Raw genomic sequence first — 18,354 nt, forward strand, 5'->3', positions numbered from 1 at the left:
TGACCGTTTTCTTAAGAACTGAATACTGGCCTTTAGCTGTAAACATTGAAATAAGCAAAATAAGCAATTCCCAGCAAAAGCTTAAACTTTTCGGCCCTGAATACGACTTTGAAGTTAAAGCGTGTGTATGGTGCTTCGGGGCGTATACGTTACATGCGCAATTACGGGTATTGTTTGAGCATGAATGGTTATTTTAACTTTTTTTTTTGGTTATATATTTTTTAAATTTTCACTTAAATATACAATTTCGCGATGGAATCTTGATCTTTATACAAAACTGAAGATAATGCATTATCTAAGATAGGCGTAACACCATTTTCGACTAAAAACACGCTTTTGACAAAAGATTTAACACTCAATCTCACGAGTGAGCTCATATAAGCAGCAATTGGTTCAGGCATACACTTGAGTATATGGACTCAAAATGGTGTCAAATTATATGGGGATGTATTGCAGGATAACAAGTTTCGAGTCAACAGGCGATACAAGACGACAGCACACATTGTTCCGACTAGGTTAGATAAGAAGTTAGGATCATTTGTAACCTTTGTTTTCTAGCAGCTATATTAACAGAAAAAGCGCCGATTTTTTCAAAGAAATATTCGTAGACACAGGCTAGAGCTACATATTCAAACATACAAATAATGGCTGTATTTCTTTAATCTTTCTGAACGTTTGGAATACACTTTTTTGTTTACTTATTCTTTAGAACGTTCCTGATGATATGTTAACGTATATTTCAAACACATTCTGTTTATTCCGGCTGTGAAATGGGATTATCCGGAATGTATAAAGAAACGCAGCCAATATCAAAAATGTCATTTACTATCTTCGCATTTTACAAAATATTCCACTTCATCACAGTGTAAACAACATATTTTTTTCGTGCGACGATTCCCATATGTAGGTCGATTTCAATGATAAAAGTCAATTTTTCAGAGTTTACCTACAACATATCGAGCTTTACACTGTTTGTTTGATGACAGGATATACTTCGTCCTGTCCTCGTTGACCACCAGACTCATTCGCTTTGCCTCGGTGAATTTTACAACATGTACTGTGAAAAAGATTTTTCTACCTAGGATCTAGGTCCTAGATGTATCGAAATTATTTTAGTAACGGTACTCTAAGCTTAAATTTCTCCGAAAATGCTTCTATAAAGCAAACAGTATATATGTAAGTATCATGGCTTGAACCATTTTCAGCCTAAATGTAGGCAACAGCATGTCAACGAAATTGTTAAAATATTTTATTTCGGCTGAAAATCATTATGCGCAAAAACCTATACTATGTGGGGTTAGAAATCTTTACTATGCCAGCTGATAGTTCAGAGTGATGTCTTTGAAATGTGCTTATTTTTTAAATATGAACTTGTAGGAAGTTTCGTATTCTTAAAATTCATAAATAAATAAAAAATTTTCGACGCCCGAATGCAACCGAAAGCCTCCTTAACAGTCGGCATGCCAGAGCTAAGCGCTGCGCCTCTGATACTCTTCACTGGAAATCATAGCGAAATACTTCCTCGATACCGAATATTTTAACAATAAAAAAAGCCTATTAGAGCGCACACGATTTGAGATTGTACAGCGCAAAGTAAACGGTAACCAATTTTGGCGCAAGCCACATATATATTCACCAACTGAGAACCAACATTAGACATTTTCTTGTTTTCCAATATTAATTGTTTATTTAAATAAATTTCATATCAATAAACATAAATAATAATAACATATTCTCTAATATTGGACTTTCATAGTTATTTTTTTTTATTTTCTTTTTTTTTTATATATGCTTAAGCATATATGTTTATATATGTATATGTGTATATTAAATAATTATATATATATATATATATGATTATAATTAATATAAATAAAGTATATGGCTTATACATATAGTAAACTATACGAGTATGTATGTATGTATCTGTCTGTAAGTGTATTTTAGATGCGAACGGATTTTCAGTGATGGGCCGATAGTGGAAACAAATTTCTTAACGAATTTTAACTTAAAACAGCGCCCTCTTTTGCTTCTCTTGACCCTAATAGTATTTCATAATATAATAGTGTTTCACAGGTGGCTTTGCGTAACAGATCACGTCGTTTGCGACATGTTAAAAGTATTAAAAAAAAAAATAGTGCTTGTGAGTAGGATAGAGAAATAAAAATTTAAACCAAAAAAGCAGCGTTTCATTGAGCCATGGAGCAAGGCAATTGCAGTAGGCGTAACCAGTGCGTTAGGCAGTTACTCTAAATAGTCTATCACTTTGTTTTCGAAACTATGAAACTTTTTAGAATTTGAATTTTAATTAGTGTTTTTTCTAATTTTAATGCATATAAATTTCAAAGTTTTTTTTCTATCATTTGCGCGCATGCCAGATGTGTAAAATTCTTAATAATAATCTTTACGTAGTTAGAAAACATACTATAAGCTAATAATTTTTTTGAATAGAATTTATTGTTCTCAACGCGTACTGTAGTGTACATTTATTAAAGCTTTCGTATAACTAACAAACCAGTACACAAGCAACGCCTAGCTGTTTCTTTTTTTGCGCACTGCTCACTGTGTGGTTGGCAGGAGAGTCAGCGAGCGAGGGTGATGGCTCTCATATGCCCTGTGTAGCACGCTGTGTTCGATTGAGTTGCGGGTAATTGAAATTTTGTTGATTTGGTTGGGCTATTTGTTTGCTTACTGGTAGGGAGTGTGTGTGTGTGTATGATATAGAAAACTATGAATCGTTTTTTCTTGTGAGTGTTTAGTAGTAGTAGTCAGCCGATATACATACATAAGTGCTATGCTTTTTAAATTATTACATAATTTTTCGTTTTTAATTTTTAATTTTTAATTTTAATTTAGTACACGGTTTGCGTCTTTCATTATTCACTAGGTGTTTACTTCCTCTGCTTGTATGTAAGTCTACCTTTAGGATTATTATTAGTTATTTTTATTATGTATAGTAAAATTGTTTACATACTATAAAATTCATATTACTTTAGCGTGTAATTTTATATTATTATTTTTTTATATTTTATATATAATATATTGTTTAAAAAGACACTGACTGTTTGACTGACTGTTACAGTTGTATTGGCGCATTGATTTCACTGGTTACATGCATGGGATAGCTTTCGATTGTGCTTGGTAACGTACATATGCGCTTAGTGCTGCAGCTTTTTAAGCTTTTGTGTCTCGAGAAGATTTCATAATATAAATTCACTGGTTTAATGAGAAATGAAGTATTTGTTTTGTAGCCATTGCTTGGCATTTGCCGGAAGCAGGCGTTAGGTGCGACTTTGAGTCACGATATTATCTACAGGCTTTCGTCAAATCTTTTGAGGCACACAAAGCACTATGAGACAAAACCTTTTACGTTGGTCGGCAGAAAATATGGGTTGGAAGAAAATAATTTTTTTTTTTTAGCATTTAAACATATTTTTCATTAATATTTTGCAGTGTGAATCAAAAAACAAATAGATTTTGGAAAAATTAAAGGAAACAAATAAAATCTTTACAGACAAATATTTAACAAATAAAGTAGCTTTGAAATTATTTATGTACAAATGGGAAAACTGCTGCTGTTATTGTAGCACTGGAGCTATCACTGAATTTATCGTAGTCCGATTTTTTGTGTAATCTACAAAAATTCTATCACAGAATTTTAATAGCTACGAACGTTGCATATACTTTAAACACCTAAGTTCGTAGCATTTCGTATACAGTGATCGCATTTTCGTAAATTTAACAAAAAGCGGACTACGACGTCTTCAGCGATAGCCACGGGTATCCGTTAGAATTTCAGTTTTAATAAAAATACTAATAATCACTAAAAATACAAACATTGAACAAAACTTCTCAGAACAAAATAAGTCGCTGTGACATGATTTAGCATCGTATAATTCAAAGTATCTATCATGGCTTAGCACCTCCTTAGCAAGCCAAATATATGTAAGTAACAAAAATTTATTGTAAATAACGGCATGCGGTGTTATGCATGTCTATAAAAGTGCATGAATATAAACCTTTATGGTTGGTAAAAATAAAATAAAAATTATTTACAATTATAGCATTTCAATAACAGTAATAACGCAATGCTAAATACTAACAAAAAATATGTTTATTTTTATAATCACAACTAAATTTTCACCCAATACAGCTTATGCATCTCCATATCATTAACTCACTATAGCTTTAAGCTAGCATAGGCGCTACTCATTTCCGTTTCCTTTATGCACTCCATTTTTTTTTCTCTGCCAATATGCAACTCAAGTCAGTCTCTTTTTATTTGTGTCATTTTAATTTATGGATTCGTGTTTACCTTGTATTCGTTTGCTTTTCTGTTGTTTTTTTTGTTGTTGTTTGCTGTATGTTTACATGTTTGCATCTTTCAGCAATGGCACGACATATTTCAGTATATGTTGAGAGAGCTCCATTTCGTATTTTCTTTACCTTTATGCTTGTGGAAGATTCTTAGTTTGTATGTATGATGCATTGCTGTACTTTCAAATTGGCTATTGCTGTTGAGTTTAGGTAGGTTTTCTATCTGTCTACATACGTACATACATATGTATAGATGCAATTGGTTGATTTGATTTTCGTAACTGATTCGTCGATTCTGCTTGTATAATGCCAAAATTGTGGATGATCTTAATTTCTTTTTCAAAATATTTTTTTTTTTGTAAAATGGCCCGGAAAATATTATTTTTTTTTGTGTTTCAAAATTTCGCTCATATGTCCTGTTGCAGTTACTTAACTAACTCTAAATGTATGTATGTAGGTAAGGTATTTGCCACGAATTGTCGTTATCTGATTATTTCTGTTTATTTTCTTTGCTTTTTTTTTGCTTCCGCCTAACTCGTTTGTTTCTATTGTTGTCTCTTATGTCTTCGTTTTCACTAATATGCTCTGTTATTTTTTTTTGTTTCTTCTTTTGTTTAAATTATTGTTTATCTACGCATATGTTTCACTAGGTTAGGGTATTTTTAGCTTAAACTTAGTTTTAGGTTTTGGTATAGCGTCATCGTTTGCATATTCCTCCTGTTCAGTTGCTTTTTTAGTGTTGTTTTGACACAGTTAGCACTGATTTTTCATATTTTTTGTGACTGCTGCTGGACAGTGTACAGCTGCATTTAACGTGGCCGCGTACCCTTGTAGTTGGGATTCGGATGACGCCCTTGCGTATGTCGTGGAGCAGCTATAATATATATAATTATTAAAATTTAATAGACATGTTGGTGAGAAAGTAAGCATCTTAACGAACCTGGTATCATCATATTGACAGTTGGATACATGCCAGCGACGGGCGCCATTGCAGGTCGCAACTCTGTTGAGGGTGAGCGGCGGCTGTTCGGTAGAGCGACTGAGGGCTAAAAGTATCACAAGAAGGAAAATACATTAGTAATTGCTTAGCCAATATGTGAAATCCTAACAGAGTTATTAGTTGCAAAAGAAAAAATGAGCGGAAATCCTTTTAATGAAAAATAAAGGCATTTGGCCTTTAATCCTTAATAACGATCCACATCGGACATTTTCAACGGCATAAGGCTACCGAGTTTCTCAGCAGCAATACAAGAATATAATTCCTAAAGATCAGGATCCCAAGCTTGGTGGGTTTCTGATGAGAATACCGAGGCGGCCTATATGGGACTATCTATGGGCACATAATCAATCGTATTTCTAGTGTAAAATTTTGTAATTGGAATTTGTGCTTGCGAATGTATTCGAAGCAGGTCTAATGAGGCCAGGAAAAATATCAAATGTTGTTCCTTAAAGCCGATCTTGACCAGCTCTCTAACGTGGCTGGCAACATTTCTTTAAGGGCCAGTTTTTCAGTGGCAGTTTAAACTTAGATCACTGACCTTAATCGTTCTAATATTCATTGTTGACTACTTACGTGTGCAAAATACGTTTGGCCGTACTTGATGTAAACGCCCGATGCACCTGGCTGATAAGCGCTCAAAAGCGGTTGGTGATGCGCCACTGTCGCCGCCACGGCCGCTGCAGCCGCATTCGCCACTTCTGCTGCCGCGGCGCCACCTAACACTGCAGCTGTGGTGGCCTGTTGTGTACCCGCCAGTCCGGCTGCCGTGCCGCCAGCAGCAGCGGCGGCCGCCACCATACCACCGTGTTGCAGTTGTGGTGGAATATGTGCGCCACGTGCTGGCGCAATGTACAATGGTGTGCCAGTTGCTGTTGCAATCGCTTGATGATCGCCACCACCAGCGACCATAGTGCCGCCAGCTATGCCGATGCCAGTGTTCACATAGCCACCAGTGGCATAGCAATTGGGTGTGTTCGCACCACCACCGACACCGCCCCCACTCGATCCGACTATACTGTTCGGTGATGTATTATTGCTATTGTCGTTGCTACTTGAGTTCCCAGTACCTGGCGAGTTACGTTGCGAAGCGCTGCGTCGAAATTCATAAGCCACTCCGCCGCTACCCTTTTGCCGGAAGGTAGCTGCTCCCGCATTCAATCGGATAGGCGGCTTGGCATCTGATGGTGAGTTGTTGTGGTGCACGTGATAGCCGCTATTGTTATTGCTGCTCATAGCAGACACGGTTGGACCGCTGCCATAGCTAGGTGGACCACTAAGCAGCGGTGTCTGCGGTTTATCGCCTCCACCACGCTTGTTCATGCTATGCGGACGTGAGCCCTGATAGCCGCCGCTGCTGCTGCCGGGAGAGGCGCGCGTATCATTGTTGCCGCTTAGTAGAGGCGGTTTGCCATTTGAGGCGCCATTATAGGATGTAGAATTTTGCCGACTTAGTGAGTTGCTTGGATACGCCGGTGGTTTTTTGCTGCCACCCATATTTGTATTGTTGTTGCGTTTATCGTGTTGCACATAAGAGCTGCCATGTGGGCTGCTCATAAGCGTTGTACTGCCGTCTGGTCCACTGGTCACGGTGTAATACTGTGGTGTAGAGCTGCCACTGTAGCCACCACTATTGCTGCCGCCATTCGAGTTCAAAATAGGCGGTGTGGAGAAGAGTGGCGGATTGCGCTGTGCTGTTTGATTAGGTACAGAGTGTGGCGTGCTGGGCGCCGATTGTGAAGCGCTTCCGCCACCACCGCCGCTGTACACTGGCGTTACATTATTCGTGCTGCTTGCACCGCTCGGTGTTGCATGCGAGATGGCCGTGAGCGTGCTGGGATCGACAATCGGTATGGCAGCCGGCCCGGGCGTATGCACGGTGCTGCCATGTGAGGGATGTGTGGCAGCTGTCATGGGCGGGTGATGAGCATAGAATGGGGTGATCACAGCATTTGTTTGTTGTGCATGAGCCGCTGTGCCAGTCAATCCGGTGGCAGCTAATTGTGCTGCCGCCGTTGGTGGAGCGCCAGGTGTGTGCACTTGTGGTGTGCCAGCGGCAATGCCTGCAGCTGCTCCTGCGGCAGCGGCGGCGGGCGCATATGGAAATATATTCGCATGCAGGAGCGCCGCATGTTGAGGCAACGTATACATGGTTGTGGCTGGAGCTGCTCCGCTGCCAATGCTGAGATCAGTTGATGTATTCACAGCTGCTGCTGCCGCAGCGGCGGCGGCTGCTGCTGCTGCTGCTGCACCACCCGGTGCATGCGCCAATGTAAGTGTGGGTACTGCGTGTCCTAATTGATATGTGGTAGTTGCATTGCCGTTGCTGGGGATAGCTGCCGTAACCAGTTGATGATGGCCGCTGTTTTGGTGGCTGGCGTAATGCGAGGAAGTCGGCCGCTTAACACGCCCCGTACCAAAGTACGTCGTACCGCTATGCGTCTGATAGCTGTTTGTGGATGCAGATGCACCAACACCGTGATTTCCACTTGTATGAATGCCGCCAATATGGCTACTGCTACTGCCTAATGACCCTACGGTGGTGTTCGACGACGGTCCAGCCGCCGGTGTGGCTGCAACAAGGCCATTCGCGATATTTATACCGCTAGTGATGTGTGGTCCGGCCACAGATTGGGCGGTTGCTGTTGTAGGGGGTTGTGGCTGTGGCGGTGCTGGTAAGAGCGGAGTGGCTGTAACTGCATTGGTGAGCGCTTGTTGTGGCACATAGTAGGTCATCGGTTGGCTCCAGTAACCTGCAGGAAAAATATAAAAGCAATATATGTACATTAAATAACTGCATTGAAGTATTTCTATATAAAATTGTATTTCTTTAGGAAGTTAGTAGATAGATTAAACTTTGAACTCCTACTGCAATTTATGCCTTCGACAGCTCTCCAACGATTAATTTTACTAATGCAAATATGAATACTACTTATTTTCAATAACCTTGATATTGATACCGATAACGATGATCGATATCGATACGTCGATCAAAAATTAAAAGCCACTTTAATAAAACGGCCGGGTAAGTCGAGAAATTTTCGATGAAATAATCGATAAATATAAAAAGTCGATAAGTATATCGATAAATATAAAAAAATATATGGACATTCTTAAATTGTGCATATATCTGACTCAACATTCAGCTAAACCCGTTTCCCAACAAACTTCATTAAATTTTTTTACTTGAAGCTCCAGATCTCTCTTTCTAAATATCTTCCTTTTAGGCTTTATTTCTGCATATGTCGTCATCATTTTGCCTCCACCCAATCGATTCACTCACCATTATATGCATACGGATATCCGATTGGATAGGTGGTCATCGGTATCTGTTGCAGTTGTCCATTCGCCGGTGCTGCTGCAGCAACTGTCGCCGCACTTGCTGCTGCAAATTGATCGCTCGAATATATCAATTGACCCGGAGCGTAGATGGGCGTACCATTGGCGGTGGCAAATTGTGCGGTCGGATATGCGGCTGCGACTGGTACCATTGTAGCTGTACTTCCTGCCGCTGCTGTAGCTGCAGTCGGATATATGGCCTGTGCTCCAGCTTGTATGAGACCGGTGGCATCGGTACGGGGCTGATTTGGATCAAATACAGGCATAAAATAGCTCTGCACTTCACCCTCCTGCAAAACAGACAACGAATTGAATGGACATTTCAACTGTTTCTGCGGTGCGTGGCTTACAACTGGCGGCGGATAGGCATAAACCATGCCCTGTGGAATGGCATAAACGCTACCATCAGGCTGGTGAATAGAAGAACAAAATACAAAATAATTATGTTCGTTATTTGCTAAAACATACAGTAACTCTGTCTTCTTCCTTACCCCCTGCTGATATGTTGTAGTGCAATATGGTGTGCCACTGGGTGTTGTGGTGGTATGAAATACCGTGGAACCGTCTGGTGCCTGGTAACTTTGCGTATATGTCCACGTAGTGGGTTTAGGTTCCTCGGAAGCGCGATTCTTCGGTTGACTTGTTGACTCGCTGGTACTGAACGGTGTTGAGCGCGCAGAATGTGGTGTCTCACGCTGCAATGGTACGTTCACACTATTTGTGGGCGTTTGACTTTGTGGTGGTGGTGGTGCTGGTGGCTGCGTTGCTGCTGCTGGTTGCATGTTTGTGGCATCTAAAGATGCTACTAAATTCTATAGCGGAGAATGGAAAGAAAAATTACTAATACATGATTACGCAGGCAATTAATTGCAAAACTTACTTCACGCTTTGACAAATCCTCCTTTTCAGCTGGAATATTAGGGCTAGTTGCTTGATTTTTAAATTTCTGCACCTCGATACGATCATAACTTTTGGTGGAAGTTGTGGTGGTAATGCTCAGACAACCAGTGGCAGATGTGTTATCGCACTCGTCAGCACTCAATTGGGTGGACGCTTCTGTAAGGACATAGAATTTTGGGGAAATTTAATTTTGAATGCAATGCGACACACACACACACACACACACACATGCCACACATACCTTCAGTGGCATTCATTGCCATTTCCATGCCAATTCCATCGCAGTTTACATCGCCGCACATAGCCACCGTCTGGGTAGAGGATTCAGATACAGATTCAGCAAGCGGAATGGTAACAACACTTTCATTGCATGGCACGTTCTTACAGTGAATTTGTTGCTGTGGCATCGGTGTCGGTGTTGTGGCCGGTGATGCAACTGGTGATGGTGATGATATCTGATGTGTACCTTTATTCTTTTTTATATTGGTATCGAGCGTTTGTTGTTGCTGTGGCTGCGCTTGCAGCTGCTGTGGTGGCGATTGCTGTTGTGCGTAGTTGGCGGTATTGTTGCCTTGATTTGGATGGTATGTTGGCTGTTGGTTAGGTGGCAGATTGGATGGGTCAAAGTGATAGATTGAACTGCAAAAGAAGTAGAAAAAAAATGTTGTTACTTGATGGCGTATAGAAGAAATTGTTAAAGCTATTATTTGTTTGACAATGTAAATGTATTTGTTTGCGAAAAGCAATTAATATTAAATAAAGCGAATAGCAATAATCACAAAAAAAAACATATTTTAGCTCAAATACAGCAAGAGAGTTTTTACACGTTTGGGGCGTATATGTTTTGTGTGAATTAATATAAAAAGTGCTTTAAGCAGCGTTTAGTGTTGTTTTTTTTTGCTCAAATTAGTAAAATAATTGCTATTTGCATGTATAAAGAACATAAATTGTTATGTTCATATTTTTGTAGTCATTATACATACACACATATGTCCATAGAAACATACAAATTAACAAAGGCAAGGGGAAATATAGTGCTCTAAACTGAAAATATTAAAACTAAACATTGATTACACATCTAACCTAAAACTAAAACGTATTAATAATTCGCGCCTATATTTTAGTTTTTTTTATAAAATAGGTTTAAAATGATTTTTTGCATAAACCTTTTTTGATAAATATTTTCATATACATTATAATTTTTCATATTAGTTTACTTGTCCAAAAATTTTTTAGTGGTTAACTTTTAGTTATACATAACCTATACTTTTTTGCAGTATTATACTTTTTTTTTGCACTCCAAAATACTGCAATTATAAGAAAGAATACTTTTTTTGTTAGCAAAATTTTTTTTTAACGCATAGAAGTAGTATAAATTTAAGAATCGTTGATTCACAACGATATAAGAATTTGTGGAGACACGTTATAAAAATACATACAGTCACGTGAAAAACATAGGGTCACGACATTTTGACCAGTTTTGACTAATTTTATTTCGTTTGTTTAATGCTTATTAATTTTTTTGTTAAAGTGTAGTTAATACTATAACACTTTACGCTGACTACACACGAGGCAACCGTTGAAGCAAATAGGGAACTAGTAGGGCATTATCTACTCCCGGTTTGTATATTATTTTCTAAATAGAACTTTCAATCAGATACCCCTTAAACCAGGGCTTCGGAGCAAAGGTTTTTTTCATCGCTCCGCTCCGGCATTTGATTTCGCTTTAGTTCCGCTCCCGTCTAAAAAAAAAACCTTTTTATTTATTTAATTACATACATATTGAGCCCTAACCGTCAAAAAAATTAGCCGACATTTTTTAAAATTTCCTTTTTATTATGACCCCAATGTTTTTGGTCTTGTGAATAAAATGGCAGATATTAACCCAGCCAGCAAAAAACTGAAAATGAATCCGAAAAAGGAAAAAAATTGAATGAAATGCGGATTTTTGTCCGATTACCGATTCAGATTTTGTATACTTTGACGATATGAAAATTGTTTTAAAATGGCTGCGTTTTTGGCTGTTTTTCTGAAAATTTTCTTCTATTTTCGTTCAATATGCTTTCCTTCTGCACTTCACAAATGCTTTTTCAAAGAAGCGCCTAACGTCATTCGAACCCGACACCTTCAGAAAGCCAATAAAAACTGTCACGAACCTCTGCATGCTCAACCACCGCCGACTACGCAAATGTTCAGTTTAAATGAATAAAATACAACCATTATCGCTATCGAATGTTTTCCGGAATGAAATTTGTAGTCGTTTTCTGTTCATTTCCGGATACGAAAATCGCAATTTTTTTAACCTTTTTAGATACGTAAATAAACGAAAATTGTACTCGCTTTCCATCCGTTTAAATTTTCGTGGCAATTATCCCTGACTACTGGGTACTGTGCAATGAACAGTATTGCCAAGTATAAATATAATGAACATTTATTTAATACGGTTGTTTTCAGTGGCAAAAAAATAAAATTAAATAAATAAATAAAAAATGCTATCGAGCAAATCAATTTTCTTTAGCTCTTTCCTCCAGCTCCGCTCCAGGCAAAATCCTTTGCTCCGCTCCGCTTCGAATACCTGCTTTGACCTGAAAACATTTATGCTATGATGCACACTTTTCTCAATAAGTGAGAATGTAAGTAATACTAAAGCAAATTAGGGGTAAGCCTTAAAACTGGAAATAGCCGAAATAGCCTAATAGGTAAAAAACCAATATATACATATTTACTGATTCCATTATTTATAATACACATGTGTAACACAAATAAAATAAGTGCACATAACTTAATTGGTTATTTACAAATTACAGCAAATTGTGGATTGGACGAATTGGCATATAACTTAACAAGGTAAAATAAACCGGAGTAATCCAGATTTCAAAAAACCAGCTGAATAAAACCTGTTTAAACTGGTTTGAAAGAATTGGACCAATTACCCTAGTAAGTAAACACGGTTCTTTATCAACCTAATCCGCTAGATAATTTACATACATGAAATTTTGATTTGTGTCGTTATTGCAATAGAACAATCGATATGTGGGATATTAAAAAGGAAAAAATTTCCACGCCTAATAATAGACTGTTTAGTCCCTAGCGGTGCTATATGAAGGTCGAACCTTTCAATTTTCCAAACTAAACAACTCCCAGGCCTTTCAGTCGAAATAAATACACTCTTGTTATGGAATTTCAAAAAAAAAAAACACAAATAGCCTTATAGGCTCCATAGACGGTGTGTCTGACTCGCGAGTCATCTGTATAGGTGTTGACTCGCCGTTCGACTGCACACAGTTGAGTAATTCAGAGTGATGTCCATGTAACCAGCACATATTTATTTGACACATCCAAACCGACTCGCGAGATGCCGTAACATATATAAATAAATACTTTTATGAGGAATTATTTTTAGCAAAACGGACTTACAATTTCGTGTAACGTTGTGGGTGGTTCACACTTGCCTGATTATGTGGTTGTGGTTATATATATATATTTTTTTCATTTTACAACAATAAAATACACAACATAACCATTTTTAACCAGATAACTTGATAACTAGGCAAGTTTGAACACCACCATATTCGATTTACTTCCATAAGAGAATTTGCGAATTATTTTTTCCTCTATTTTTCTAAAGAAATATGATCGGTTAGTTTTTGGATTCCGTCTCCAAATCGACTAAGCGTTTACTATTTTAAATCTTTTACATCGGATTTTACTGATAGCATGCACTTCATCTTAGCGCACACTTTTATGTAAATAATCTTGGTATAAAGAAAATTTAAAACAAACTTTAGCTTTTATAAATCAGTTCGGTTTAATAAGGTTAATAAATAAAATTGCTTCAGTATTTTCTAAAGCGTTGCCGAGTGCTTGCACAGTAATAATATTCTGCTGCGCTAGGTGTTGGTGTTGGCTTTTATAGCTAGCATTTGTTATCATAGATTTGCAGATAATTTACGAAAACATTTTTATTTAAATTACATATCATGTGTAGCTTAAAAGTTATGCAAATTAAATTTCGACAGCGGAAACTTGGAAGTACATTTACAAAGTTTGCAAAATGTTAAAATGTATGGCGTGGTATATTGTGGATGAAAAGCTCAATAGACATTAAATAAAAACACATATGAAAATTTACAAACAGTAATAAGTATTGCAACATTGATTTATTAATATTTACATGTGGGTTATTTATAAGACATAATTATCTGAATTCAAAACAGCTTCACGAAAACATTGTCTCGTTAAACGCATAAACTTAATTTTTCTTAATACGAGTATTATGAACATCAATGTAAATAAGCACATAAAAATGAGATGTTGTTCGGTGATAGGAAGGCGCATATTACTTAAGAGCGTCGTGATTAATTTCTTTTCGAAATAGTTTACCGAAGATATGAGGTCGCAGTGTGGCAATCCCCGAGGCTGGGTAGCATCGAACTGTTAACTAAAGACCACACAAAGTATCTGGGAGTACTCTTGGACAACAGTAAGCTGCTGCGGTGGCGCAATGTTGAGGAAAGACTAAAGAAAGGCAGTAACGCCGTATAAATAATGTTGAGAGTCATTTGAGGTTTGTCACCTGCCCCAATGCATTGGTTAAACACAGCAAAAGTCGCACTAATACTGCTCTATGGCGCTTAGGTATGGTGGAATGCTGCTAAAACTATTCATATCTCGGGCCTCGCTGCACTGTGCATCTAGGGAGCATTGAGGTCCACTCCAACGGCTGCTCTAGAAAGTATCCTCAGTTTACCGCCTCTTTACCTATTCGCGGAAAACCGTGCTAGTATAATTTGCAGGCTAACGACCCTAGGGGAATTCAATTATAGAACAGAATTTGGGCACAGCTTAATTGGGGGGGCAAGCACAGGCAGCACAGAACTAAAAGGCACCTTGCTTTAAGGGGGAACGAAAACCTAGCCGTAGATCTCTAAACAACTTCACGGACGGCTCTAAAATGGTAACGGCAGTGGGTGCCGGTAACTGAATGTCGGGCGGGTAAGCACTCAGGTAACTGACCACTGTAGCATATTTCAAGCATGAGGATAGCAGCGGAGTGAGCCTACACCGACACGACAATCGCCTTAAAGTAACTAGTATTTCATACAAAAACGTCCCTCAATTGTTGTGGTCAAGCTAAGCCAACGGAAGGCCTAGAAAGTGTATCAATCCGACGGGGATGGACCATGCGGGCGAGATGATTTGAGTCGAGCGGAGACTCTTCAGAGTATTTATTCTGCTAAAAACTGAGTTACTTGAACACACATTGGAAACGATAGGCTACGGCTGTCAAATTATTTGAACATGTACTCTTATGTAGATAATTATTTTGGTGACGACACGGCAACACCGCGACTAGCCAAAAATGTTGCTGTGGCCAGATTAGATCTATTTCAATTTTTCCTCTTCTTTTATGTCAAACTCAAGCAAATCCACTCATGTCGCCATCGACAAAGCGTCTAAATAATGAAGAAGCTGTAGTCCGTGGCCCGTCGATTTCAATGTGTTCAGCACTTTTGTCTGTTGCAGTTGCCAGTCAGTAAGAAGTTGAGTATGTGAGTCTGGTCCAGTGGTTGGTCTATGTATGTACGTCTAGAACTCGTCCTTCAGTTCATAGACATGCCTTCTGACATGCCTTGGCGAGGTATAGCATAATGTTATGCTCCCTGACAGGCCTTTGAGGCATTTGGACCTCGCTATGGATATGATGCTCTGGCGACATCAGAAGGCATCCTGTGACTGTCCGTACTGCTCTCTTCTGACAATTCTGAAAACCGAGTTGTAAGCTTACCCATTGCTTCTAGGTGGTGAAAAGAGTTGCTAAGGATTTCGTAGGGGAGAGGTTTAGGCTTCTTACAGTGAAAAAGCGAAGTGGGTGTTGTTGCTCGAATGTGCGGACTGTTGAAGCACAGTTTCAGCTGTTTGAAGTATTTTAGGGGCATGCGGATACGAATATGTACATGGCCTGGTGAAATATCTTTCTCATCGGCATCACGATTATGCGAACCTGACCTTTACAAAAGGGAATATACTCGATATGTTTTACTGATGAAAACGTTGAAGCATAAGGAAAAAACGAGTTATAAGTTTTTCAGATAACGATATTTTTTTAAAGTAAAGCATGTAATGTATTTGTTAACTATTTTAGAAATATCTCAACTATAAGTAAATAACCATTTTCTCGAAATACTGTAATATTATCTTAATAGAATTTATGTTTTTTTCACGACATATTTTTTTTTAGTTTTTATTACTCGTAGTACTCGTAGTCATTTCTTTTTGAGCTTAATTGATATTCATAATAAATATTTTAATATATTCTTCAGATAATTATGTATGTATATTTAAAAGCAAAGTAAAAATACAGTTAGAGGAGTGGCGTGCGCATAAGCAGAAAACATTTTGCAAACTTTAGGTATTCAATGCAGCGGTAGACGCACAATCATAGTCGAAATATTTACTGAGAATTGGACTCTTTACAATAATCTGAAACGTTGTTTTTCGCCTCAAACGACTTCAAAACCACAACTTCATTAATGGAGTGCACTACGGGTAGTTTGATCAGTTTTTGCGGTAAAAATTCGTTTTTCGTGCTTACAAGAATTAACTTTTTGTCCTTGGTATTTGATAAAGAAAGCTTCAGACCAACTAAATGTGTCTTTTATTTTTGTAAAAAAGGACCGACAAACGCTTGGCAGACGGTCGAAGTCGTTGTCTGTGAATAAAATATTGGAATCTATTTAATGTTGTTTTTGTTTTTAGCTATTATCGAACAACCATTTTTAATAATAATTATCGAAAAAATTAAAAAAAGGAAAAGAATATAATGAAAAAATTGCTATTTTTAACTGGACATAACTTTTAGTATTTTTTTCCTCCTCCTCCACAAATGTATAAACGAAGGTTTTTGAGTTTAATTTGTCAATTTCATGCAGCGATTTTTTGTGATTTGTAGGAAATACCTTTTTTTTTTTGGTATTCTTGATACTATCAGTAGTGAACTATTGACGATTTGGGATCAAATAAAGAGAGGAAACAAAAGGCTGTTTACAATTTTGTTGCTACAAAGGCTGCTCCTTTTAATTTTTCAGCAGATAAATTAGGAAATTCAAAAATTTCAAATTTTCAATTGAAATTAATATACATTGGCAATATTTTTCAAAAATAGTCACTGTAAAAATTGTTTCTAGATAGACTTTAATAAAAATGATCAGGAAAACTGCATTCAAAATTTTTCAATAGAACAAATAATTAAAAGGTGACCATATTAGACCCAAAGGTCGTCAAGGGTTAATACATTTTTGCAAAATTATTCAGCCTCATTGCTTAAGTCGTAACTACTCAAAAAAAATTGGCATTGCCTACTGTCGTGACGAAATAAGTAGACGACGAAAATCGACGAAAAATATACAGTGCTGCTAAGTTTTTCTGTTTTAACTAGAAGTGTCGAAATTTTAGGCAATGCCATGCAATTTTCGACACGACTCGACTTTTGAAAACGACTTGCGCTGGACAGTGCGGTCGCAATGAGGCTGATTATTTTTTTTTTTGATTAATATATTTTTTGGTGGATCAATTTTTTTTTCAAAACAGTAATGCACACATACATACATAGAAAAAGACGATCGCGTACCAAATTTCAGTGGGATAGTTGCAAAATTGAGGTTCTTCTTTCGTCCTGATAACCATAACGCCTTAGTCAAAACGTAGCAAAATACCTCAGAGCTGCTTATGGTTATGGCGAAAAACTAAAATAAAATAGATAGTCGCACTTTGAAATCAAGTTTTTCAAAAACTTACAAATTTTTTTCTTTTAATCTACTTTGTATTGAATCACAATAAATAAATTGCTAAAAAAGGGATTCTGAAGCCTTCCATCCATTCATATACCATTACACCCCGGACTATGATTAAGCGTCAACGCAATTTTTTCTGTCGCAGCAAGGTTATTAATTTAAAAAAAAAAAACTAATTTTTGAATTTAACATTTTTTGTTTTGTAAATTACCCGTCTTGGTTAACAAATGGTTGCAATGTTTGCGGATTGATTAGCACGCTGCCCTTTGGCACACTAGAAATATCGGTTACGGCCCACACTAGACCACGACTGGGCAGCGTCGTGTCATCCACAATTGGTGTTGGAGTTGGCGTTCCCGCTTCGTCCATGCAATGCGCAGGCATGACGCCGGCACTGCATAGAATCGTAGGCTGCAAATGAAGATTGACTGGTGTTTGTAGGTGACAAACTGTAATTCCATCCGGCGTTATAATTAATGGCTCCGACGCTTGATCCTCGCTACAGTAGCCATTCGGTGATGGTGTTACCGAATCGGAATGCACCGATTGTGTTTGAGTTTTATAACTATGATTGTAGTAGTTTGTAGTTTGGGCAGTGATGGTTATAAATAATTGTAAAAATTATAACGTTCATGGCAATAATAGTAAAATATAATAAAAAATTAATTAAATCACTTAAATTTTCATTTTAGTTTCGTAATGAGCTAACTTTTAAGCCAAAAGCCATAATTTTTTTTTATTGTAAATTACAATTTGTAAACGAATTTATCTTGGATGCAAGAAAAACTTTACAAAATAACTTTAAAGTATGTAAATTGTTTCATTCCGTTAAAGCTACACTTACCCGCTGCTGGAGGGCGACAAGCGCCAAGGTGTATTTGTGCTGCCAGCTGAATCTTGTTTAGAAAATGAACGCGCACCACCACCACTGTTTTTGTTTGAGTTTGCCGAGTCGCCGCGCATCATAGGCGGCCCACCACCACCGCCACCACCTTGTGATGGTCCGCC

General features: G+C 37.8%; 1 protein-coding gene across 3 annotated transcripts in view; it reads right to left on the reverse strand.

Moving 5' to 3' along the window:
* Positions 1 to 3,286: 3,286 nt before the first annotated feature.
* LOC118747713 (protein encore) overlaps positions 3,287 to 18,354 on the reverse strand; it is a 58,332-nt gene continuing 43,264 nt past the window's right edge. For 2 of the 3 annotated variants that reach the window (XM_036481813.1, XM_036481812.1), the window contains exons 6-13: positions 18,191 to 18,338; positions 9,795 to 10,192; positions 9,534 to 9,709; positions 9,145 to 9,465; positions 8,598 to 9,063; positions 5,891 to 8,067; positions 5,258 to 5,363; positions 3,287 to 5,191 (exon numbers count right to left, since the gene is read on the reverse strand). In XM_036481813.1, the coding sequence (XP_036337706.1) occupies positions 5,127 to 5,191; positions 5,258 to 5,363; positions 5,891 to 8,067; positions 8,598 to 9,063; positions 9,145 to 9,465; positions 9,534 to 9,709; positions 9,795 to 10,192; positions 18,191 to 18,338 (3,857 nt within the window). In that variant the 3' untranslated portion in view covers positions 3,287 to 5,126. The remainder of the gene's footprint in view (positions 5,192 to 5,257; positions 5,364 to 5,890; positions 8,068 to 8,597; positions 9,064 to 9,144; positions 9,466 to 9,533; positions 9,710 to 9,794; positions 10,193 to 18,190; positions 18,339 to 18,354) is intronic. The other variant, XM_036481814.1, reaches the window with a different exon arrangement.

The sequence above is a fragment of the Rhagoletis pomonella genome, unplaced genomic scaffold (assembly GCF_013731165.1).
Source record: "Rhagoletis pomonella isolate Grant_MI unplaced genomic scaffold, Rhpom_1.0 Rhpom_scaffold_00012, whole genome shotgun sequence".
NCBI lineage: Eukaryota > Metazoa > Arthropoda > Insecta > Diptera > Tephritidae > Rhagoletis > Rhagoletis pomonella.